The 27688-nt window shown below is 36.9% G+C and overlaps 1 protein-coding gene across 7 annotated transcripts in view; it reads left to right on the top strand.

Moving 5' to 3' along the window:
- The window catches only part of KHDRBS3 (KH RNA binding domain containing, signal transduction associated 3), a 200531-nt gene that overhangs the window by 73025 nt on the left and 99818 nt on the right, over positions 1-27688 (top strand). For all 7 annotated transcript variants that reach the window (XR_006700538.2, XR_006700539.2, XR_012416666.1 and 4 more), the window contains exons 3-4: positions 16135-16251; positions 22202-22348. Coding sequence is in view for 3 of the 7 variants with exons in the window: in XM_045398742.3 (XP_045254677.1) it covers positions 16135-16251; positions 22202-22348 (264 nt within the window). In the remaining 4 variants the exon portion in view is untranslated. The remainder of the gene's footprint in view (positions 1-16134; positions 16252-22201; positions 22349-27688) is intronic.

Genomic DNA, 27688 nt, shown 5'->3' on the forward strand with positions numbered 1-27688 from the left:
GATTAACCTGAAACTAATACTTTGTTGTCTCCAAGTTTGTAAATGAAATAAAATAAAGTGCAGTCATGTGCTGCATAGTGATTTCAGTCAATGATGGACTGCATATATGATGGTGGTCCCATAAGATTATAGTACTGTATTTTTGCTGTATCTTTTCGATGTTTAGAAATACAAATATTTACCATTGTGTGACAATTGCTTATAGTACTTAGTACAGTAGCGTGAGGAACAGGTTTGTAGCCTAGGAACAATATGCTATACCATATAGCCTAGGTATACAGTAAGATATGCCATCTAGGTTTGTGTAAGTATACTCTTTGATGTTTGCACAATGAGGAAATCATCTGACAATGCATTTCTCAGAACATGTTCACATCATTATTGACTCATAACATCAATAAAGTATATGAAATAAAATCTCAAATATTGTTTTTCACTGTCGGCTTTGAGGTAATGAAAGAAAAATTATAATTTCTGTGTTTGAGATTAGAGTCTATTTCAAGTACTTAACAATGTCTGAAGTAGACCATTTAGAAGTCTACTGCTTTCAGGATACTGAAAAACAGTATTTCTGCTTAGCATAATGGAGCATACAAGTTTAAAGCCAGCCCTGTTTCAAGCTAATGTAGCACTGCAATCAATCCTAAGAAGTTTTCATGCTTGTGTCAGTTAATAGAATGAACTGGAGGAAACGAACAGGATATACCCCTCTGTAATAGCTGTGAGTAGAGAACAGTGTAGTGTGGAATTAGTGCTGATGGTACACTTCCAGCTTCTGGGGCAAGAGAGAACTACTGTTTGTGAAACTCCATCTGATAAAGTGATTTCTATTAATTGAATAATATCTATTCCCTTAATGAACCATTTTCAACACTCTTTCAATGACACAGCATTGGACACATGAATCATTTAGTGTTCAGACCTTAATGTATATTCACTCTCTTGAGTTATGTATCTGAGCATGTAAAGGGTGAAATTCTAAATGCTGTTTTATGAATTTTTTGGAAGTTTTTTTAAGAAGCTATGGAAATTGTTCTCCATGGGTTTTTTGCAGATAAACCTTAACCTCTGGTGCTGATCAGTGCCAGCTTGGAACATGGTGGATGCAGCTGGAAACCATCATTCTTAGCAAACTATCACAAGAACAGAAAACCAAACACCGCATGTTCTCACTCATAGGTGGGAACTGAACAATGAGATCACTTGGACTCGGGAAGGGGAACATCACACACCGGGACCTATCATGGGGAGGGGGGAGGGGGGAGGGGGGAGGGATTGCATTGGGAGTGATACCTGATGTAAATGACGAGTTGATGGGTGCTGACGAGTTGATGGGTGCAGCACAGCAACATGGCACAAGTATACATATGTAACAAACCTGCACGTTATGCACATGTACCCTAGAACTTAAAGTATAATAATAATTTAAAAATAAATAAATAAATAAAAATAAAAATAAATGCCAAATCAACATTGGAACAAGGTACCCTGTCTTTGAGGACCTACAGATACATTACGGTTTAGGGTTTACATTTATTTTTTTTCCACTGGTTCATCCGACAGTGGATCCGGCTCTGTCTATACCTAGCATTTATTGAGGGTCTTCTCTGAGCCAGACATTGTTCTGGAAAAATAGAAGTGATTAAGTCATGGTCTTTGGGCTCAAAAAAATGCCAGTTTTTTGGTGAATGCAGATGAATAAGTTAATATTAATAAAACAGGGGGCGCTGAAAGGACAGAGAGGAGGGTCCTGGTGATAGGCTCAGAGAAGGCTGCTCTAAGGAGGTTGTCACTAACGAGGCTGGCTGGCTGGGGTCAGAAGTGAGACAGTGAAATTGAAGGGTGGCGACTGAGGAGCACTATATTGAAGCACAGAAGGCATTTGGGAAATTCCAAGCCAATTTATTTGACTAGACAGATTTTTATAGAAGACGTAAATTAAGTGGTAAGGGAGCAGAATGTGGATGGCATTGGCCAAAGGTCCTGTGAAGTTAAAGTAGAGAATGACATTTGAACTGTTGTAGACGATGAGGCTCCTCCAGGTGCTTAATGATGGCAGACTATTTCAGGAGAGGGAATGCCACATGCATAGTCATGCTGGGGTGAAAGAATGCTTATGGACCATTTTAAAAAGTGAGTTGGAATATGACATTAAATACATTATATCTCTATGCATAATGCTGTGTTTTAAGTGTCTATGCTATATTATTAAGTGAAAAAAGAAAAGTCAAGATACAGAAAATACAGGATCCAAGTTGTAGAATTATTTGAAAAAGCGAACCAGAATCTTAATAGCAGTTATTTTCTGGAGGATAGGTTTTTGTGATATTTTTCTACTTTACATGTTTCTGTACGTGAATGTTTTAATAACTTAGTGTAACCTTTATTAAGATAAAAAAGATTTCAATTTTTTGGGGAAAAATGTGCCTGAGATTTTTACTCAGGAGGTATTTTTGTACTGTGATTGTGATTTTCGAGGTTTAGTGTGCTATGTTATGTCTATAAGTTTAAATTAGGTTTATTAAATTTATTAATTTGATAGTTGTTCTTTTAGCCTCTAAGCATTCAAATCTGTATACATACTATTTGCAGTAACTTTGTCTTAACCAGCAAAAGTTTCTAACGTTAAAAGTTTTTCTATAATCTGAATGTTGGGATTGTGATGTATTTGTTCTCCTCATATAAATGGTTAAGTTAAGGATCTTTGAGATATAAAACATGTCTGTTCCTGAAGTTTCAGGGAAACTGCCTTTTTGAAGTGGGCTTGCATTTTTTCCTTGTACTATAGTATGTCATAGACAATTTAAAACCCCTTAAATTACTACTTGGTAGAAGCCTGTTCCATGGAAATCATCATGGATTTACAGATTTCCTAGGATAGTAAATATTTTGCAGTCATAGACATATGTTAAATGTTGCCATTTTTGTTGCTCCTGATTGATTTTCAGAGACATAATATTTTTTCAGATAATTTATGTGAAAATGATTTTTGATGTTCATTTGATAATTTACCTCTAAAAATAAAGTGATAATGTACATGTATGCTAGTTTTTTGTATCCACAGTGCCAAAACTAATCTGGTTGTCTTAGACCATTGCGCTGCTATAGCAAAATACTGAGACTGGGTCATTTATAAAGAACAGAAATTTATTTCTTACATTTCTGGAGGCTGGGAAATCTAAGATCAAGCCACTTGCATTTGGTGTGTGGTGGGGACCCTCTTGCTGCCTCCTAGCACCGTAGAAGGCAGAAGAGCAAAAAGAACCTCAGCTAATTACCTTAGCCCTTTTAAAAGGCTTGAATCCATTCATGGGGGCAGAGTCCTCATGACTTCAGCACTTCCCAAAAGGCTCTACCTCTTAATTACCCCCAAAGGGGCCATTTTCAACATGAATTGGAGGGGAAACATTCAAACCATAGCAGCTGGCTAGTTGGGATTTTGAATCTTGTTGACGTCAAGGCAGCCTGATATTAAAAATAATCACGTAAGGATACATTTATTTACTGTGAGTCACTCCTGGTATTCATTAAATCTTGGGCCTATGATAAAGTAGAAAGGCCACTATGGATTATATAAATGTAGAGAAACTGATTGGCCCATAATGGCCATTGTTTTATGATGGATGGTTCCCTTCTACTTTCTCATTTTGTCAACCCACGTCTTGTAGTGGGAACTGGAAGGAAAAGAACCGGTAAGCGGCAGCAGGAAGAGTAAATCTTCAGAAGCTACGTTTGTCCTGTTGTCACAGGCTCTGGACTTGGGTCTTGCGACACAGCCCCTGTCTGTGAGAATTGGGAAGTTATTTAGGTTGGTATTTACAAATATGACAGCATTTCAGACATATTGTGGAGGGAATTTAAATCTTAACGTTTGCTCTCCTTACAGTGCTTGATTATTGAGGCAGAAAGCAACACTTGAACTTAAATTTGATAAGTGAAATCCAAAAACAGCCAGGCATATACTGAGGGGTTCCTGAAATAATGTAGTGATATTGTTTGGGGGCATATTATTATCATTGGTGTTATTTTCCTGAGCCAATGAATAATTAAAAATTTGATTATAATCCTTATATATAAGCCCCTGAAATTTTTATTACATTTAAAAGACTAGAAACAGTCTATTACATGTTATTACATGTACGTTGGTCACAAAGCAGTAAATTTAGAAATTAAAGTGTGTGATGAATTTTGTTATATTTAACTCTTTAATTACGTCTCTGCTTACTTTGAGGTACATCATAGAAGATACATCTCTATGCCTATTGCTGAGCCAAAAAGTAAAAATATTGTTAGTGCTTTAGCAATGTACTGCTGGGCTTATGTATCTTGGATATTACTATACTGATTATTTTGGCTCTGGGCTCCATAAGGATCACCAAATTGTACCAACTTGAACATTGCGTGACTGTACTGGTACTGGAGATAGGAAATGTGAACAGAACATAATCCCTCTTTTCTAGGATGCAGTCTTTTGGAGGAAAATGGCAAAAATTCATGCCGTAGACTGAACTATAAATTTCCATTAAAAGAAATAATATGTAATTACATGAAAAATGGACACATAATACAAAGGCAGACTGAGAATCATGATTATAGAGAAAGAAATCAGGCTTATGAGCTAGCCCGACCTGTGCTTTCTGGCACTGGGTGTGTCACCTGTCTCTGTTCCCGACTGTTAGACCAAATGGCCACAGGACACTTCCACTTGGATATCCCACAGACATCTTAGAGATTTGCCATGTCCATATCTCAACTTCATACCTCCTCTTCTTGGCCAACCTTGACTTTTTCCTGTGTTCTTTACTTGAGTAAATGACAGACAGCACATGTATTTGAGTGCCCATTACAGATACCAGAACATAATTTTTGCCTACACACTTCTCCCTCATTGACCTGCTTGCCTCCATCCTTCAGATACCATTCATTTACTTTCTAAATGAATTACCATCTATCTCTCTTTACATTTCATTTCACTCCTTAATTAGAACACTGTTACCCCTTACCCTATCTATTGCAATAGATTATTTGCTGTATCAGTTTCTTGCCTTTGATTTTAAATCTTCCATTTAATTCTCCCACTTGCAGCCTGACTTTTGCAGTCTGGGATTTTCTGGATTAACAATTTCATGTTTATGGGCTTCATAGCTTGTCCTCCACACACTTCCTCCTGGAATATCCAACCTTGAGCAAATGCAGATAGCAAGTGTGTAAGATAGCTTATTTCAGATTGTATATTACTTGTGTGTGCCTGTGGGTGTATGTCTATGTTTATTTTGCTCATATTATATTCTGGAAAAGTCGCTTGTACACTTCATTGATCTTTAGCATTACTAACATCTAAATAAATTGGGCTGTTTATCATTTAGAAATAGATATTAGGTTAAAATTACAGTCAATGGAGCAACACCAAATAATCTCAACCACTACTAATAATACCTAGTGATCTATAGTTGGAAAATTAATATATTTAAGTAATAGTATTTATAACTGTAATGTATTGTAATCTCTGCAACAACAACAAAAAATCAATAAAAACCTTATTGAATAGTGCCATTCAATCTGGAGGAAAATAAGCTTTAACTCCACAAGTATTTATTGAGAAACCATTATATAGGAAAAGTGATTAATTAAATGTGGGGTCCTACTTACTCTCCAGTAATTCATAATCTAATAGGGGAAATGATAAATTTTACTAAATAATACAGGATAAAGATTGATTTAATATTATAAAAGTAGAGGCACAGCATGGAATTTAAAGAAGTGATGGAGAGTTATTTCTAGAGAAATAATTATGGATGAAATTAAATTTAGTCTTTAAGAATAAATTCAGGACATTAACAGACATGAGGGAGAAGGGTAGAATAACTGTCGGGCTAGAATGACTTCATTATGGGAAATAGTGGATCATAACATTTGTTTAAATCATAAGGAATATATTCTGGAATGCCTTCAGTGCTTTACTTGGGCATGGAATTGTCTATATCTAGATGGGAACCCTGAAATATTTGTGATATTGAAATAAACAAACACCTAAACACAAGTTTGGAATGACTTACTCTTAGGACGTTAAAATGCCCATGTAAAAAGTGATTGTTATTTTCAGGGGTGATTATCAGAATCTTGAAAATGATTTTGCAATGCTAAGCTCGACTCAGCAACTATGCTAAGAAACAAGGGTTTTGTTTCTGAGGAGGCTACTCCATTTCATGTGAATGCCATGGTCCGAAGTCCATTGTTAGGTTTACTATTGTTTAGAGTTTGGCATTTACTACACTGATATAATTCAAATGACATCAGAATCCTGAATACCAAGAATGGTAATTTATTTAAGTAATCATTATGTTAGTGGTCAAGATTAAACTTAAAATGTCCCATTGAGCTAATAAAGGTATTGATCTGTTCTTTCATTTCAAGAGAATAAAGGGAAAATAAACCTTGTTTGTTCTCCCTTTGTATTTTTGTCCTTGGGCAGAAAACAGGTAAGTGTAGATTACAAACTAAAGATGTTCTTTGACAGTTTTTGTTCTCCCCAGTAAAGTATAGAAAGCGAGTCCTTGGGTGGTGTTCTCCAAAGAGGGGTGCATGCTTTCTAATACAATTAGGTGCTGGGAAAATACAGTAGAACTTCTATTTATGTGTAGACTTCTGTTTATGTGTGTGTACACACACGGAATGGTTTTCTGTGTGCGAGACATTATTCTAAGCACTTTACTATTAACTTATTTAATCTTTATAATGTGGGATAGACATTATTATTTCCTGTTAACATATGAAAAACATGGAAGAACGCAGAAGAGAAGTTGAGTAACTTGCTAAAAGTTACTACGTAGCAGGTACTTGAATCCTAGAAGTCTGACTCCAGAGCGTATGCTCTTCAGAAATTAAACTTTATTAATATTTAGTGCAGGGATTAATACAGTACCCTTACATGACTCATCTAAGTTGAGTTATATGCACTTTGAGACAGTATCCTGAAGTGAAAGGGGGTATTCCACAATGGATCTCACAAGGATATTAGTATTAGATAAACAATATAAATGTATTTTGCTAGATGAGGGTCTGAAGTAGAATGTAAAAAGGAGGATATAAAGAATTTTCTAAAAAAAAATTTAGAGACAGTATAAGATACAGACAGTTCTCGACTTACATTGGTTCAACTTAGGATTTTTTCACTTTATGATGATGTGAAAACAAAACACCATTTAGTAATTCATTTGCTTCGAGTGTACTGGGGCATACAGCTATTCATATGTGCCTGGTTGCAGGTTTATGGGTTATATTAGCTAGTTTTAATTAAACATGTCCTCCAGTGGGCAAATATTACTGCAAAAGACACTGTTAATTAAAGGTTGTTGATAAATACAATCTAAATTAGTGAGAAAACCACAGAGCTGATACTTCTTTTGTGCCTAGTACAACTCAGCCTTATAAAAAAATTAAAAACAACTATGATCCAGTTGGATATGACAAGAACAGTCTTCTCAATCGGAACTATTTCTCTATGTATAGTAGTGTTAATGATGAATCTCTTGGCCTAGGTAAGTATTGCAGTATTAACCAGTGATAGGACAAGCATATGATTTTTAGATAGATAAATATGTGTGTGTATACACACACGGTACCCACTGAAGGAGCAAAGGTGTAAATGTGGGTGGGGATAATTCTTACATTGCCTAACTTAACTTTACTGTGGAATATTTGAGGTAATAACCTATAGGTAGTGTTTACATTTGCTGTCACCATGGGATGTACTGATGGACATGCTTTCTGGCCTTCTTCCTTTCTCACAGTTTCTTAGCTGTTAAACTGATTTGCGATATATACCGATCCTCAGCTTACAGTGGGGTTTTTGCCCAATAAGCCCCTTGTAGGTTAAAAATATTATAAGTCAAAAATATATTTGACACACCTAAGCTACTGAACATCAAAGCTTAGCCTAGCCTGCCTTAAATATGCTGGGAACACTCAACATTAGCCTATAGTTGGGCAAAATCATTTAACACAAAGCCTATTTTATAATAAAGTCTTGGATATCTCATGTAATTTATCAAATACTGAACTGAAATTGAAAAACCAGAATGGTTGTATGGATACTGGAAATAAAGTTTCCTACTGCACGTGTTTTGTTTTCACACTATCATAAAGTCAAAAAAATCCTAAGTTGAACCATTGTAAGTCGAGAACTGTCTGTATCTTGTACTGTATCCAAACTGTTTTTTAAAAAATTCTTTATATCCTCCTTTTTACTTTCTACTTTAGACCCACCTCTAGAGAAATAAATTTACATTGTTTATCTAATACTAATATCCTTTATTTTACAGTTCTTCTCGGGTGTCTTTTTAAACATTTTTAAATAAACACTTAGAACTTAAGCTCAATTACAAGTCCTTGTTGGCCAGTTAGTCCCCATATACCAAACATGTGCTTCCTTTCGTTTCTGCCTGTGTAGTATATTCTAGGTTTTGTTTTAATTAACGTCTTGGGTAGTGATTAATACTTTTTGGGCATTAATTTCAGTTGGCATTTGTCATTCACTTCTGTATGCATGAAATATCTCTTGCCTGTCATAAGTTAGTGCTGTTCTAGACAGTCATTGAGGTACAAAGATGAGTAAGACAGGGTTTCTGCGCTCAGAGAAATCACCACCTTGCTTCCCAACTTAGGAAAAAGAAGGTGGCAGGCAGGTAGCTCGCCAGGCCTTAGAAAAGACCGTAATGTTTGAGGGTATTAAAATTTGACTTTTTGATCAGTGATGCTTTGTCATTTTTATCAGTGGTGTAGTGTACATATTGTGCTCTGCCCCCATGACCACACATGCAAGCTTTCAGGCCCTGCGTGGTGCCCTTCCTGGAGTTTGTCTGACTCTGCATCTCACTTACCTGATTGCACGCAGCAGAACTGACACAATGCCAGTTCCAAGCCTGAGCTTTAAGAAAGACTTCTAGCTTCTGCTTTTCTCATCTTGGAAATCAGACACCATGGACAAACCTATCATGCCGAGGCTACCATGGTAAGCGGAAGCTTAAGATACTTAGGTGAAGAGTCAGGCAAACCAGCAGGAATCGAGGTCTCCCCTGACAGCCACCACTAACTCATGAGCCTGTCTGCCCCCAACAGTGCCGAAGTTGATGAATTGTGAGCAAATAAATAAGACAGTTATTTTTCAAGATCATTCAATTTGGAAGTAGTTTCTTATGTAGTAGTGGATAACCAAGATAGCCTTAAAGTGGAACTTTTCTGTCCCTAATATTCTCATTGCCAAGTCAGTTAAGGTTGTGTGAAAATCATGTAGTTTATACCTGTTACTTGCAAATAGGGACTCATAATTTCTGTAGAATATAGTTTGTTCTGAAAAAAGTTTTGATGTCTTTAATTGAATATAACATTATGGTCTTTATGGGATAGAATAGTTATTATATATTTGTATGTGTGTTAGGCCAAGAAGTTTAACTCAATTGCAAAATACTGTATTAGAAATTTTCTTTTTTTATCCTATGGGTCACTTAATTTTGCAGAATGTGACTTTTCTTTTTAAATACCAGAAGGTATCCGAGTCCATTTGTGCTGCTGCCATAAAATACTTGAGACTGGGGAATGTATAAAGCACATACATTTATGTTCTCACAGTTCTGGAGGCTGGGAAGTTCAAGGTCAAGGCACTGGCAGGTTTACTGTGTGGCGAGGGCATGGTCTCTGCTTCTAAGATGGTGCCTTCAACACCGATTCCTCCTGAAGATTAGGCTTTTGTTCAGGAGAAGGATATAGGATAGGTGGATCTGGGTGGATTTCACCAATCCCTTATCCCCCACTGGCTCCCCAGAGGAAGTGGTTTCTTTATTCTCTTTGACTTTCTCTGTGAGTGCCTGGGGGCTAGGAGGGATTTTTTGCAGAAAAAGCTTTTAAGAAGGTTTCAACTTTTCTAATTGGGTGGTTTCCAGGGCTTCATACTCTCATGTTAGCCCACCCCAGATGAGCAAATGCTTGAGTTTTATTCCTCCCTGTAGATGCCTGGACAGAGATACCTACAGGGAGAAATAATTTTTGCCCAGGGACTTCAGTGTTAATTTGCTTTCTGTCCAGGTTTTTTTTTTTTTTTTTTTTTTAATTGTTTAAAGGGTGGATATGACGTTCCTTCCAACTCTGTACGTCTGAACTGAATGTGCAGTTCTTGGAGCGCAGCAGTTTTGAGAAGCTGAAAAAAATCCCGAATGGCTAAAATTAAAAGCAGAAATGTGTTGAGGCTAGAGAGGTGAGCCAGAGCTTGCTCCGGGAGGGCTTTTCACAGCAGTAGCAAAACGTTGGCACTCAGGTTCGCAGGACAGTCACATCGTTGTATTTTAAGCAGAGATGTAATATGGGCAACTTGTGTTTTAAAAAGACCTTTCTGTTGATTGAAGGAAATGGAAGTGGATACAGAGAAAAGACTCTGCAGCGGTCCAGGGAGAGGAGATGAGGGCCTAGACTAGGGTGGTTGTGGTAGGACTGAAGACAATGGACAAGTTTAAGAGATGTTTCGGAGGTAAAATCATTAACATATAACTAATTAGATCATTAAGATGTATTAAACGCCCTCTCTATTCATGTTGGAGAGAGAAAGCAGTGAACACACAGGCCTAGTCAGTGCCTTCATGCAGGAGGCGGCAGGCTTCAGGCCTGAGTTGCTGCAAAGACGGTGGCTCCATTTGCTGGGCTAAGGGACTCTGGAAGAAGAGCATGTTTGAAGCTTTGGTGGCGGAGTTTCCAAATTCAGTGTTGAGTGTTGTGTTAGAGGTCAGTAAAATAGCCCTTTATTATACTAATCAACTTTTTGGTGAGCACTCAGTTACGGGAAACCTTTTAATGGGGACCATGACATGTTCTTGAGATTTAGTTGTTTATGAAATGACAGCTTAACTGTAATTGCTCCCCACGGAACAGTGTCATGTCACAAATATAGTTTAGATCAATTAAAGCCAGTTCAGAAAGGCATTAGGTCTTTGCCAGTGAATAATATAATTAATGTAGCTTATACATCATGCAGTGAAACTCAAATATAGTTACTATATGTTGTTATACCATCTTCATAATCACTCAAAAACCAACTCAGGGTATGTGACTTTTCCTGATTAGTGGAAACAAGCAGTTCAGCTAATCTTTAATGGAGAAAATAATGGGACTTTGGGTGGTTTGTGTTTAAAAATGTAACATTTGTATGTCTGTGAGAGATACAATAATTGACATCCGGAGAAAAATTATTAGGAATTATAATTTGTAAATTAGTAAAATGATAATTTCCATGTAAGTGAACAAATAAAATTATTAATAAATGAATATTAATATTAATAATGAATATGTATTAATGGACAAATTAGATTATTTATACAAATGAATGTTAAAATGTATTTTCTTATTTCTTACTGTCTTGCAGATATAGTTTTAAAATAAAAAGCAAATCAGGACATGGATAAGGAGAGACTATTTGAAAAGGTGATTGCAAGAGCACAGAAAGAGACTATGGGCAATAGGGAGAGGGGTTATTAAAAAGGGAGAAAGACCTGACCGTGAAAACTGTAAGTTACATCTCAGGAATCAGGCAGAAAAGGGCTTTCCTTTCTTGGGTGAAGTGCTTGAGGCCAGAACAGTGTGGGGCAGTGGGATGAATGGGTGGCAGTGGCAGGATGGGACGGTGATCAGACAACACTACCCCTTTGGCTTTTTTTCCAAAAGGTCCTTCAGGTAGAGCTTGTCTGCTGGTTCAGACGGAAGATGGGTCAAAGTTCAGGGGTCTGAAGAAAGGAGAGAAGTGGAAGCAAAGTTTAACTTACTCAGGATATGTCTTTTTCTGATTGATCAGTGGAAACAAACAGTTCAGCTAATTTTTGAGGGGCAAAATAATGGAAATGGTGAGGGTTTGTGTCTGTTCTTGCTGTAGGTAAATAAAGGATCATCTGTGAGTCTTATCTAAGTCATGTGGGTAAGAGTGGTCCTTTGCAACAAGCACTTTCCAGAAACACAAAAGGGTGGGAAGATTTCTTAATCATCACTGTTTTTAGGTGCACAGGGCTGCTCAGGTAAAATTCAACATTGTCACAGCGCTTAGCACTTTATCTGATATTTTAATCTTCATAATAACCCTGAAATGTAGTGACTTTTATAAGCCACACCTGGAAATTATGAAACTGAAGGCTAGAAATGCTAAGCAACCACTGTGTTCACATTGCTGATAAGATGGGGGCACTGTGTGATGACACCCCTTCAGAACCCATAGCAAGTGGACATCAGGAGGTGTTATGGGACTAATGGCAAATAAGAGAACTGTGCTGCTTTCATTGTTTATTGTTTGTGTCATCCAGAAAGTCCAAAATACATACTCAGTCCATCTGTTGGTGAGGCCTTTTCTTGTTGCGAGTACTGTGACTAGCTTGAAGGATTTTTTCTTAAAAAAACAAGCAACAACAAATAAAACCTACCTTAGGGTATCATATGGAATGCATGGAGGAATTGAACTTGCCAATGGAGAAGATAGTAATAAGGACTTTAAGCCTAGGAAATTGTCTGTGGCTTTTCCCTCTAGCAGTATTTCTTACCCGGGCCACAACTGACATTTTAAACAGGACACTTCTGTGAAGGGCGGGACCATCTATTTCTGATGTCCGACATTATAGGCCTTTGCCCGTAAGTCCCAGTAGTGACCCTAGCCATTGTGACAACCGAATAAACATGCTAAATATTTCCACATGTCCCACAGGAAGGTGATGCAACATCTGCAGTTTGAGAACCTGACGGAGCAACCAAGCACATTACCACTATTGTGACTCAGCTCTCAGGACGTTCAGTAGCCACATAATTAGTTCTAAATCTCAGAATCTCTTGACTTCCGGTCAAAGACCAATTCTGTGGCTGATCTGGGTGGCCTGGGCCAGGTCATGCCATTTTCAGTGTGGTGGCTCCCTTGGTAGCCTTGTCCCACTTGCCATAGGTTCTGAAGGGGCGGCAGTTCCAGAGAAGGTGGGTCTTGTTCAGATAAAATTGTATATATCCACAACAGTTAAATTCATCTATTTATTACTAATTTGGCATCAAGTATACACAATCTGCTGGCTGCTCTCGTGGGTGATTTTCATATACTTTCTTATTTAATTCATGCAACCTGCACCCGCAGTAGGTAGTATGATCTGTGTTTTGTGGATGAAAAGTCTGAGACTCGGGAGGGTTAATTTGACTGGGGAGATTGAACTAACTTGACAGGGAGATAATGGTTGAACCAACCGAGTTAAGAGGAAAAAGAAGGGAAAATAAAAGTGTTTCTGGTTGTCACAGTATTCATTTATATGCTTTTTGTGAACAAAACACTAACAGAAGTGGAAAAAATAAACCCCTAAAGGTATATAAAAGTCATATAAAATGCTTTTTCTTTTTGCCTAGAATGCTGTCAAGTGACCTTTAATCAATCATATCTCTCTGTGGACTTCAGATTCTTCCATATAAAATTAGATGTTTGGATTGATTTCTAAAGCCTCTTAATTTTTATCACTTGGGAACTATTTGACCACTTAAGATGCAAGATAATTATGACTATCTGACTATCAAAATTTATTTTTGCTCCCTTTTTGAAACCTCTTAAAATAAATATAAATGAAATAAAAAGGCATGAATTTATGAAGATCACAAGAATGGGAGAGTGAGACAATAGGCAAATGATGTCTATAAAATTTTGGTGCTTGCAAAATAGATAGATAAATGGTAATGGAGACCAGAGAAAGCAGAACCCTGAGCTGGCAGGTGGAGAAGAATTCAACCAGAAACATGTTCATTACTGTGGGAAAACTCAAGAGCCCTCAGGAATTGTAGATAGCAATTATGGTAAAGGTGGATTTATGGAGTAGAGCTGACAAGAGTAGACTTGGTTGAAAGGTATAAGAAGTAGTTAGATCACAAGATGTTCTCATCTTATAAAACCAGACATCTGCCCCTCCACACTCTAGCAAAAGACCAGAGGTTTCTTGAAGAGGTCGAATTGGAGAACTGTGAGACTCTAAGACACAGACAGATACAACTGAGGATGAGGGTGAGATGTCACACTGAAAATGAGGGAATTGTTTCCTTTAAAAGTGTGTGTGCTTAGTGATGGGATTCCCAGTATTCTGGCAGCTGGACTTAACACCTCCTCTTAAAAGGTTGAGGAGTCTCTCTTCAGGGAAGTGCCTCACCCAAGTGAAAAGAAATATAGATACTGATATTTCAGTAGCTCTTGATAAAATAACTCAGCTGCCATATTTACAGTGAAGACTACTCTTGCCAAGTCCCATGTATGAAAACAGAACTTCCAGTCAGCAATCCTGAATTTTTAAGAACAGATAGTAGAGGATTACCAGACATCTGATAAAATCCCATAAAAGAGAAAGGGACCAGCTCACAAAATGAGGAAGGGGAGACTCTTGGAAGAAGCAGGTACTTTAAACTCCAAGGTGGGGACAGGCTGCTGTCATTAATATCTTCAGAAAGGATGAGAAATGTCATTGTTTCCACAAAATATAAACAAAACACCATAAAGAAGAAACAGCTATAAGACAGTCTTATTCATAGTTAAACATTTGATAGCAAAAATGAAGGAATCAATAGGTATATAGGAAATGTAGTTAAATTCTCCAGAAAGTAAAACAGACACAAATAATAAAAGAGAAATTTAGAGATAGCAATCCATCTCAGGATGTCCAAAGTCCAAATAATAGAATTGTCAGAAAGATAATAAAAGTGAATGGGGATCTAGAATCAGGTGGGATTGTATGGTCAGTACCCAGTCCCACGTGATTCTTGCTCCCATTTACTCCACTTTTTCCACCCTGTAGTAGGATTCAACTTTGTAAACTCTGCAAGTATAACTTTTATATTTAAAAATATTTTACTGAAAATGACATTTTAATAAGCAAAAAATAATTACATGCAAAGATTAAAAATATATATTTGAGTTTTGGTTGAAGACCAATAAAATTAAAAGTGGGAAGGAAAAAATACCATTTAGATTTTTAAAAGTGATATGTACTTTTTTCAGGAAAATTACTTCAATTGCCGTAGTTAGGTAAATTGAGGAACAATTTTCTCTTAGAAACAGCAGCGCAGCAGTGGCATGGATCGCAGAAGAAGTGGCTGCTCTGTGAGTTTGTAATCAAGCATCTTGCCAAGGCAAACAGCTTCCTCCCTGCTGATTTTCTATTTGGAAGCAAGAAGTAGTCATGATTTACCTTAATTATAGCAAGGCTTTTAAAAATTGTGTGAAATTCCTGATTATTTATTTATTTTTTTATTCAAGATGTATGTATTGAGTGTCTGTTATCTGGCAAGCATTGTTTTAAACAGTGTTTATATTGACTGACTTAATCATCAGAACAGCCCTATGAAGTCAGGTCTTGTTGTCATTCCTGTTTTACAGATGAAGAAACTGAGGTATAGACCGGTTAGGTAACTTGCCCAGGGTCACTCAGCTGGCAAACAGAAAAGGCTAGGTTTTAAATCATGGTAGTCTGGTTACAGAAGACATACCCTTAATTAATTCACTACTATTCTGCTTGTTGAATAAGGAACCCCAGACACCTAAGGTTAAATAAATGGCCCACATTCCCATAGCTAGTTATTTTAGAAGCAATAAATTTTGTTGTAAAGCTTCCATTAGCCACCAAATGCTTAAGAACTCATCTAGGCCAGTCCTCTCACTGATTGAGTAACCAGATCTAAGGGCTGACCAGGTAGAAGAACCAGGTATTCCACAGTGACCGGTGTAGTGCATGTTAGAGACACCTGCTGTCATTTTTTCTCACCTACGTTCTCATCCTGTAAGTGTTCATTCATGGTGATATTCAACGTGTGCTGAAACAGGATAGCAACCAAGGAATTCTGGGAAATTAGCTTCATTCACAGTTGTGGAATGTAGCCATCACTGAAATAAATATAAAGAAATATATCAGGGTTTTTTATTTTACGTTTAGCCCCGTTTTATGTGGTTTGTGGGAAACATCATATTTTGATGCATATAGCAGGAACTTAAATATTTGCCATTAATCAGTGATGTGTAGAACACTACAGTGTTTCTTAATGTTCAAGATTAAGAAATTTCCTTCAGATATAAATGCTACAAATTTGGTCGTTTATTTTTCCTAGTTCAACTTTGTGGGGAAACTTCTGGGTCCACGTGGCAATTCTCTGAAGCGTTTACAAGAAGAAACCTTGACAAAAATGTCCATCCTTGGGAAAGGTTCCATGAGAGACAAGGCCAAGGTAATATTATAGAAAATGGCTAAGTTGTGAGTTATGTTATATTACGTACTCTTATATTGTCCACTGTATTCATATATAGTTACATAAGGGGATTTATTTGTGATACTGTTTAGAAAATTGGGTCACTCTGGTCAGCTTCAGAATATGTAGCAGCTTAAACCTGCATCTATAACATTTATAGTCATACATTAAATAAAAGCATAATACTTAAAGTTTTGATTGCAGTTGTAATATGTCACCTTGTAGGAAGTAAGATAACATTAAAATTATCGTGAAAAGAAATAAAAGCTATCTGTAGTCTCATCGTTACTGTTTGCATTTTAGATTAGTGTTTTTGGAGTCTTTTTTTCTGTGCAGACATTACATATAGTTGAGTTTATAATGTATATACTTTTATTATTTTTGCTTTTTATTTGATATTGTATGCATTTTAGAATGTTATTAAAATTGATTTTAAGTGTTTTAGTAATTGCTTATTGTTCTAACACATAATTGTTCTACTTAGATGTATTCACATTAATAGTCATTTTTTTAACCAGCTAAAAATACTATTATTTTTATTGATCATTTTCTTAAATATGCCAATTCTGAAAGGAATTTTCTCATATCATAATGTGTGTCACTTACATTGTTTTCTAAAGACACATGTTGTTTTCTCATTATTAAAAGATTTACTGAGAATCAGATCCACATTGAGCGATCACATACCGTGAAATGTTGAACAGTGATTTTTTAAACACAGATGATTTCAACGCAATCCAACATCCTCACAAAAAGACTATCTAAATAATAGCTTTTATAATAAAAATGGCCAGTATTTGTTTATTGAACTGCCACTGTGAGTCAGGCACTGTGTGAAACATTTTACATGTGTTCCTTCATGTTATCCTTGGAAAAATGGTGGGAGATAATATTTTCCTCATTTTACCTGTAAGGAAACTGAGATTCAGAGAATTTGAGTGTATTATCTGGGTTAACTTGAGAAATTTTTTGTTTTCGACTAACACACCCATGGTTTTCTGATACCAGCACCCATATGTTTTCGACAGCAATGGAAAACATGACATGTATCAGATTTTTATGGGGTACTGTTTAAAAATACAGATTCCCCTACCTCTACTTGTTTAGGGTAGAGCCTCAAAATGAATTTCAGTAGGTGTTTGAAATGATTCCAGTGCATGGCCTGGTTTTTTTAATTACTCACTAAATATTACTGTCTTAAATTATGACTTCAATTCCCTGACTCATCTATTCTGGCAGTAGGAGAAAATGAAAACATATATTTGGCCAGTTGGTCAGAAATTATGTGTATTTTGCAGGAAAGTTCTCTACCCTTGCTGATATCTTAGTTCATGCTCTAATAAGGCCACCTGGTAATGCACGATATGAGCAGTGAAACCCACAAGCAGGATTCCAGTGTCCCACTTACTTAGTTTGTTACTAAGGGGGTTGGTCGGAACCACTGCTTGGTCAGAAGCAGTGTTTTGTAGCATACAGTGGTAGTAATCAGGGCATCCACCAAGAATTTTACAGGTAGAAGGGAAACAAGGCAAAGCTTTATCTGGATTGTATGCCCAAGTTAGCAGCAAGTGCCTGACTACCCATATAATAAAAGGGATCCTAAATATTATCAGCTTGGTGTCAAGGCTTGGTGGGCCTTCCAGATTATATTGTCATATCAAGGTTCTCTGTTGTTGGCATATTGGACACACAGCATGTCAATAGCCAGTCATCCTTTTTGACGGGATCTGTATTATGAAGTAATGCAACTTCCCTCCCAGCCACCGTGGCCATTTTGCTGATGAGCACCTTGAGTTGCATGGAGACTACTGGGGAATAAGGTGCTCTAGCATCTGCTGCAATGAGTCCTCTTGACTACCTGGCTGAATGCCTGCTCTGCATTTGCATGGGACACCCTGTTTTTACATGCTTGGCCCGCTTTTCCAGATCATTTATCACCTATTCACTGATTCTTTCATTTTTATGTCTTTGGGAATCAATATGGTGATTCTGCAAGTGGCTGATTGTGTATATTTTATCAAGATCCTCAGGAACCAGGGAGGGGAGTAGCATACATTGTGGATTTAGAATCCACTGAACCCACTGTCAGTGCACTGGCACCACAAGTCTCCTTACCTTCTAATCTCGTAAGCCCCACTCTGCTTGGTGGCCCTCAGGGGAGTGGCGTTAGGTCAGAATCAGTTCTGTTAATTCTCAAACTGGCTAAGTGTTTCCTCTCCTTGGTGTAAAGTCACTCTAGTAAAATGTCCCTGATGCTTGCTGGGATCTGAGATTCAGAGAATTTGAATATATTATCTGGGTTTATTAGAGAAATTCATTGTTTTGGGAGGACTAGGAGGAAGCTCACACACTAGGAAATATAGTTACTGTATGCAAGCAGCCTTTTCCCTGGGTTTAACATAGCTCTCTTGTTCTCTGCATGTTTGATTAAGCAGAGATTGATCGTAGGCCAGGAGATGATAAGGAGGAGGAGTAGTGAAGCGTGAGAATTGTCATTTCCCTTCCAGGAACTACCTCAGCTGTGTAAGCAACATGGGAAAAGGATCACCAGACAGGCTTTTGCCTTGTGGAAGACTCTGTGGCATTTCACTATTGGAGTACTCAAAGTTGTATGAATCCTCCCAAATGTCAGTTTGTTCTCAGGTTTAATTTATTCTTAGGTTTTTGCTGTTATCCAGACAGTGTCCTGAGTCTCACATGAGAGATGGCTGGGCATCTGCATTTTTATTCAGCTGCACACAGACTTGAACTCTGCATCTGTTTGTTGACCCCATCAACCTGTGGCTGCAAACAGTGCACTCTAGCTTGCTTCTGGCTCTTTGGGCCTGAACTGATAACAATGTAAAGCCCCCAGTCTTGTCATTTTCTCTCTCAACTCTTTTCCATCAGCTTTGTCTACCTCTTGCCTACCTGTACTCCCCTCCCCATTTTGTCCCATACTGTGCTGTAGCCTCTGTCACGTGATCCATCATTCTTTAAAAGCATTTTACTGAGGGTGACCACAGATCATCCTTTAAGTGACAGGTTTGCAACTTAAATGGATACTGGCCAGTCGCGGTGGCTCACACCTGCAATCCCACCACTTTGGGAGGCCAAGGCGGGGGGATCACCTGAGGTCCGGAGTTCGAGACCAGCCTGGCCAACATGGTGAAACCCCATCTTTACTAAAAATATAAAAATTAGCCGGGCATGGTGGTACACGCCTGTAATCTCAGCCACTCCAGAGGCTGAGACAGGAGAATTGCTTGAACCCAGGAAGCGGAGGTTGCAGTTAGCCGAGATTGAGCCATTGCACTCAAACCTGGGTGAAAAAGCGAGACTCTGTCTCCAAAACCAAAACAACAACAACAACAACAAAAAACAAGATTATACTAGTATCCCATCTGCTGTATTATCGTCACTGCCTGAATTCTTGAATATTGATTTCAGTTGATCCTTTTTACTAGTTTTAGTTTTCAGAAGTTATCTGTTAATATGTTTATTTCTAAAGAGATTCCCTTATTATTTTAATCTCATCCTTTCAGATTTTAAAAGTGTTCACTATTTAAAATCTAATGTGAATATAATTTATCTTCTGCATTTATTCGCTACGTTTATGAAATTATGGGGGTCATTACTGATGTATATCAGTTGGTTACATAGCATAATAATCATGACAATGCTCTGGTCTGTTGAGCCTTCAGTTTGTGCCAAACTTCGTGCGGGATGTTTTGCCTACATCGTCTATGCTATACAATAATAGAATAAATAAAATGATAGTTATATAATAATTATCATTACTACATTTATCATTTACTGAGTGCTTATTAGGTGCAAGGCTTCATCCTAAAGACGTTTTGTTTGCTAACTCCTTTATTACCATAACAGCCTTCTGAGATAAGTACTATACTATTATTTTCCCCACTTAAAAATCACCCCTTTAAGATGAGGGTAATGTAACCTGCCCAAGTCATACAATAAATGTTGGATTAGGGGTTTAATGCAGAATTTCAGCCTCTATGTGTTTCTCCAAATAACACATTGCCTCTCATCATTAATCTATAGAGTGGTTTGGTAATAACTCCTCTGTCTGTGGAATTGTACCATGGCTACAGCTATGATAAGAAAGCCTCTCTGTCCAGCTTAAGTTTGTGATAGAAATAAAAATGCTTGAATAAGAATGAACAATTAAAATCATTATTTTGGTACTCTATTAGAAAAGGATAAATGTTTGTTTCAATAATTTGTGCTTTCAGAGATGAATCGCTGTACATAGAATCCAATTTTTAAAACTTGAGCCATGAGAGAGATTCAGATCAGATGGTTGAAATATTCTGATTAGAACAATGAAGAGTTGGCGTAAGATAATGGTTTTTATAGTCAAAACAAATTTCAAAGGAAATTTATAGACTATTGTGGCAGCTTATATTTACATACATTCCCTTATGTTTTTTCCTTTCATTCAGTTTCTGGCATACTTCTATTAATATGATGGAAGCTAGCATGTATTGGTGCCTACTGTATGTTAGGCAGTGTACTAGGTAGTGTATACACTGTCTCCTTTCACCAGCATTTGTATAAAGCTGTCCCTTGTGTTCTCAGTAGTTCTGCATTAACATACATGTGCTACCAATAAACAGATTTTGCAAATTAAGTATTGGATTACATAGAGTCTGTCTAAACTCACATGGCTAGGACCGGCATAGCTGAGATGAAAGTGTAGCTGAGTAAATCCCATGCTCATCTCCGGCTCTGTCTATTAGTCTTTCTTTTCTTCGTAAGAGTTCAAATAGTCAAGTCACAGAAGTTGAATCCTTCAAGGGTGAAGTCAAGGCTTATGTGCCTCTAGCATTTCATCATTGGCCTCTTGCTTAGTTGTGAAATTAAAAGGTGGTATTGCCAGGAATTCCTGGGGTTCCCTTGGTTATGGGATAGCCTTTTTGAAAGACTAGAAAGATTTCTTATCTTTTGGAAATTAGTCTCAGATTTCTGTTAATCTTAATCTGTCTGATATTAACATTGGAAACAAAGATTAATGGAAGACCCAGATTCTGAAATGAGGACCTAACATTGAAGGTTAGTTAGGAAAAGGGAGAGGAGCAAAATCAGGAGTTCCTTAACAATCTGTTTTTTCTCCTCCTAGTTTTCCTCCTACATTTCATTATGGAAACAAAGATTAAAAACTTTTGTCATAATTGTGTAAAATAATGTAATAAAGTCTTTCATTTTGTTTTATTCACTGTTTTATTCTCAGAATATAGTGCTTGGTATGTAGAAATGTTTTTTGAATGAATATGTGAACGAGCAAATTGACATAGCAATGAATGAATGTTTAATCATTCATTCAACAAATCTTTGTTGAACATCTGTATACCAAGCACTTTTCTAGACATGGAAAATGCATCACTAAGCAAAGCAGTCACAGTGTCTGCTCCATGGTAATCACTTTTTACTAAGAGAAAATAGACATGTTTTTTAAAATAAGATATTTCAGATAGTGGTAAGTGCCTTGTACCAGCATCACAGACACACATAGCCAGTGTAGAAGTGAGCACGTGAGCTCAGCCAGGTTGAGAAGCACAAAGGAAGCATGGGCAGCTGCTGCTGAGGGCTGAGCAAAGGAGACTGGAGAAGGTGAAGACAGCCTAGCAGTGGAAGTGAGCAGATGATGGAGCTCCTACAAGTCAGCATCTGGAGTGGGATGTTATTCCAGCAGCAGTAGGAAGCCTTTGGAGTGTGTGTAAAAGCCTGGGAATATCAGGATCACATTTGTAGCTTAAACCTTCTTTTCTAGAGTGGTGTCTACTGTTTCGTGAATTTTCTGTGACAACCGCATGCCAAATGGATTGTTTTTATTTTGGGGGATTAGTTTTTATTTACTTATTTTTTTATTTTTTCATTTCTTACAATGACACATTTTTGAATGTGATTTCTTTTTTCTTTTTTCCAGGAAGAAGAGTTGAGGAAAAGTGGAGAAGCAAAGTACTTCCATCTCAATGATGATCTCCATGTTCTCATTGAAGTGTTTGCCCCACCTGCAGAAGCTTATGCCAGGATGGGACATGCTTTGGAAGAAATCAAAAAGTTCCTCATCCCTGTTAGTACAATTTTTCTTGATTGTTAACTTGTACTTTAAAGTCTTTGCTTTAATCCTTGATAATTCTTGTCTGTAACTGTTATTTGCGTAGCTCCTTTTCCGCTGAAAAGCTGTATGGACATCACCTCACGTAGACCTTACAGTGTCCCTGTGAATTACTGGGCATCATTCCTTCTTTATATATGAGGTGTTGGAATTTCAGGAAGATTCAATAATATGGCCAAGGTTACATAGCTAAAAAACTTGCATAGCACAATCCCTAGTTCAGGTTTTGAAACACTTTTCCTACGATTTTATGTGACACTTTGCAAATTTTTTGTTCTCCAACACAAAACCGTTAGTGCCTTCTGCGTGCCATGCACGGTGCTTGGTGTTGGCATGCAGACTTGAATAAAAGCAGTCCCTGCCCTCGTTTAGTATAATATATTATGTAATTTAGAGGAAAAGAGAAACATCAATAGATGATTTCAGTACAACATGATAAATATAGTAACAGACATAACCATAATGAGCACAGAGGGCATGGGCTATTTAGCTAGCTTCTGCCAAGTATTTTGGATGTTTTGTTAAAAATTGACTATCTGTTTTAACCCTTGCAGACACCTTGACATTGCTAAGGATGTGACAATTTAAAGGGAATACATCTCTACCTCTGTTACAAAAATTGATTTAAGTCTTTTGTGTGATTTGTATGCTCTTGATAAAAGGACTTTTTATGTCAGTTGCATGCTCTTGGTAAAAAGAATCATAAAGTATTCAACACTTTGGCGCTGCAGACTATTTTAGAGAAACTGACACATCTGTCAAATAGTTCTCTGGATAAGACTGTCTTTGGTCATCCTAGGCTAGTTTGGTGGATTGACTTACATACTACAGCACTTGTACTGTGATTATACTATGTGTGAGGAAAACAATTGTTATATTTGTAGGCAAAGGATATTTAAATCACTTTTGCCTTTAAAAAGCCAGGACATGAAATTGCATTAAGTATGTAATAACCTGGGAACTGAAATGGCTAGTATTTTCTTTAGTTCCCATGAGCAAATATGACAATCTATTTCTTCATTTAGTTTAAAAACAAAATTTCTAAGGGCTTCACTATGTGATAGGCAGGTGTGAACTAATAAAATACATGATCTCTCATGGAGTTTCATGGCAAAGTCAGATATGAATCAGTTTTTCATACAAATGACTACGAAACTGAAACCCTGACAAGACCACAGCTAAGGAGAGGTGTATGTTTTGGTGATGATGCAGTGTGGCGCAGGCAGTGCGTCTCTAGCCAGGTGAGACAGATTCTCTTTTCCACAGATGGCTGCAGTAGCACCTTTTATCCCGTGACCCCTACAGTCCTTCCCCGGGGTAGACTCTAATTTCCCTCACACCGAATCTGGGCTGGCCAAAAGAATCTTCGCCTACTGAAGGTCACCAAGATTTTCTGTTTTCTTTAAATGTTTTTCAGTATTCTCTCACTTAAAATCCATTTTGAGTTAATTTGTTTATTTCAGGTCTCTAAATTTATGTTTTTCTGGATGAATATCCAGTTTTCCTAGCACCATATGTTGAAAAGACAATCATTTCCTCATTCAGTACCTTAGTACCGTTGTTGAAAATTTACTAAACATAAATGTAAAGGTTTATTTCTGCACTCTCAAATTCTTTTTCATTGATTTGTATGCCTACTCTTAATGCCAGTAGCATGCTCTTAATTACTTTAGCTTTAGGTAAATCTGGAAATCTAGGTTGTGTAAATTGTCCAACTTTGTTCTTTTTCAAACATTTTTTTTACTTTTCTGGCTTCTTAGCATTTTTATATATGTTTTAGGATCAGCTTCTTAATTTCTGTTTAAAAAAAAAAAAAGCTGGCTGGGATTTGATACATATTATATTGAATCTATAGATCAGTTTGGGGATAATTTTCATCTTAACAATTTTGAGTTTTCCAATCCAGGAACATGAAATGTTTCTTCACTTTTAAAAAAGATATTACAAAATGTTTCTCAATAGTGTTTTATCGTTTTCAGGGTATCAGCCTTTTCCTTTCCTTTGCAAAATTGATTTGTAAATATTGTATACTTTTTGATACTATTGTGAGTGCAATTTTTAAAATTTCATTTTCAGATGGTTACTAGTGTATAGAAATACACTTGAGTTCTGTATATTGATTTTGTATCTTGTGATCTTGCCGTGTTTATTAGTTACAGTGTGGTGTTTTTAAATAGAATCATTACAATGATTAAGTGGAATCCTAATTAGTGGAATACAGGAGCATGTCATCTGTGAATAAAGACGACTTAACTAGCTCCTTTCCAATATGGATGCCTTTAATTTTTTTTAATGTAATGTTGTTATTCTCTTCTATTCCATTCCACTCCATTCCGTTCCTTATCACACTGACTAGAACCATCAGTGCAGTGTTGTTTCTAAAACTAGGGGGGAAAGCATTCAGCCTTTCACCGTCGGCTGTAGGTTTTTTTATTGCTGCTCTTTGTCATGTTGAGGAAGTTCTCTTATATTTCTCATTATTGAGAGTTTTTATCCTGAATAAATGTATAAATATGGGTATTGAATTTTGCAAGTGTTTTTCCTCCTGAGATGATTGTGTGGTTTTATTCTCCTTTATTTTGTGAATAATAGTGTATTACGTTAGTTGATTTCAGATTTGAAGCCACATTTGCATTCCAAGGATAATTCCCACTTGGTCATAGCATGTAGTATTCTTTATGTGTTGCTAGATACGGTTTACTAATAGTTTGTTAAGGATTTTTGCATCTGTAATTATGAGGGACCATTAGTTTGTAGCACAGTATTTTTCTGGAGTCTTTTATATTAACTTACACTATTTTGGGTGCCCTTCATTTCTTCCTGTGGATAGAGTTGCCATATGGTGTTATTTCTTTTCAGCCTGAAGGCTTTTCTTTAGACTTTCCTGTAACCTAGGTCTGCTAGCAAAAAGTCTTTTGTTTTTCTGGGAATGTCTTTATTTCACCTACATCCAAAAAAAATAGATAATATAATTACTGATTGATAGTTTTTGTTTTTTGTTTCTCCAGCACTTTGAATATGCTGCTTTGCTACCTTCTGACCTCTGTTATTTTTGATGAGAAGAGTCATTAATCATTTTACTGTTCTCCTGTGTATAATCTGTTGTTTTTCTCTTGCTGCTGTCAAGATTTTTTCTGCCTCTGGTTGTCAGCGATTTGGGTGTGATGTACACGTTTATCCTATTCGTTGGCTAAGCTTTGTGCATCTATAGGTTTATGTTTTTCATTAAATGTGGAAAGTTTTCAGCTATTTAAACTTTTTCTGCCTTTCTACCCCCCACCACACCCCCTAATTATAGTTACATGTATGTTGATACACATGCTGGTGTCTCATGGATTTCTGACATTCAAGATTTTTCAGCCTTTTTTCTCCATGTACCTCACTCTGGATAATTTTAATGGACCAGTCTTCAAGTTAACTAATTCTTCTGCCAGCTCATAGCTGTTATTGAACTCCTCTAGTGAATTTTTCATTGCGGGTAATATGCTTTTTAAATTTTCTTGTGTTGCAAGTCCAACATCTGGGCCCTCTCCAATACAGTTTCTTTGTACTGCTTTTCTCCCCCTGAGTATGGGTCACGTTTTCCTGTTTCTTTGCATGTTTCTTAGTTTTTTGCTGAAAAGTCTATATTTTCAATAACATATTATAGCAAACCTGTAATCTGATTCGTTTTCTTCCCAGAGGGGTTTTTGTCGCAGACAGTTTTGTGTGTGTGTGTGTGTTCTATTTCCTTAATAATTTAGTTGGAATAAATTTGCAGCCTGTCTTCCTCATAGTTACAGCTAATAATATCTCTGTTAATGTGTTTTGTTGTTGTTGTTTTGTTTTGTTGCTTTTATTTTTAAACCTGGCCTGCTAGGGATGTTGTCTGTGTCAGCACTGCTTAGTGGACAGCCAATGGGAGCTCATGTTCACACAACTGTGTTAGTGAGGTTTCCATCCTCTAATGATGGAGCTGTGCGTGTACATAGGGGAGTGGATCCAAGAAGACTCTCGTCATGTCCACCCTGGCTTATCTGTTGCTCTGGGATTCCTCCTGTCTCCCCTGCATATATGTGTACTCGCCTTCAGGAAAGGTTGTATGGAGAGCTTTGCCTCATTCTCTTCTTGCTGTCCATGCACATAGCCTTCCATCCAGCCAGAGGAGTGTGGCGAGCTTTTCAAGACTGTCTCATTTCCTGAATCTCTGTCCAATTTCTGGCTAGCCTGATGGTCAGTTTCTTGACGCCACCCAAGACGGCAATACTAGATGCATCCTTTGGCAAGCCGGCCAGACTCATTTTTCTTACTTGAAATGTAGCACTTTTTAATGAATAAATACATTGTATTTTCAGTTTACTGTGTACCTTTAGTCAGTTTTCAACTCCTAAAATGGTTACTTTGAACCATTTCCTCAGTTTTTATTTTGCTTTTTGTGGGAGAGGCTTTGCTGAGCTCCTCCCTTAGCTGTACCAGAAGTGGCATGTCCTATTAGTACCTTTTGTTTTTAACTTAGGTGATTTTGGACTTTGTTCCTATGAGCATATGCAGTTTTATTTCATTCTTTTTAATGTCTGCATAATATTTTGTTATATGCATGTTCCAGAGTTTATTTAATTGGCCCTCAAATAATGAACATTGAGGTTACTTCTTATAGATCACAATACAAACAGTGATCCTAGGATTAACCTTGGACATAACTGTTGGCATATTTTGGCAAATATATCTGAAGAGTAAATTCCTAACAGAGAACCCACTGAATTTCTATGAGTTACTTTTAATCACTTCATTTAAAAACTTTTTCTCCGTTCTTCAGGCTAACATATATTTGAATAGATTCTAAGCTCACTGGATAGTCAAGTCCTGCTTACACATATTTAATCAAAATTTTAATGGCTTTTCCGCTCTTTACAATTCATGATGGTGTTAATATTAATGTTGTAATAGTTTCACTTTTCAGATGGGGAGTTAAAAATGACAATTTAAAATGCAAAATTACAAAAATAAGTTAGTCTGTAAGCTACTATGAATGATTTGCATTCTCTACTAATTTAAAAGCATTTTTTCAAAGACCAAGAAAATTCTAACTATAATGGTAATATCAGCAGGGTCCATTTGACACCAGGAGAAAGTCACCTAGAATTTTAAAAAATTGTCTAAAATCACATAGCTGTTAAGTTCAGTTGGTTAAATTTAGGCTTAACCTCAGATGTGATTGATTCAAATTCCATATTTCTTAAATGTAGTTTTTCAAAGATGGTATTTTAAATGGACGTTATAGTTTTTGTGATACTGTTATAATCACCTAACCTTACT

The sequence above is a fragment of the Macaca fascicularis genome, chromosome 8, assembly GCF_037993035.2.
Source record: "Macaca fascicularis isolate 582-1 chromosome 8, T2T-MFA8v1.1".
Classification (NCBI taxonomy): Eukaryota; Metazoa; Chordata; class Mammalia; order Primates; family Cercopithecidae; genus Macaca; species Macaca fascicularis.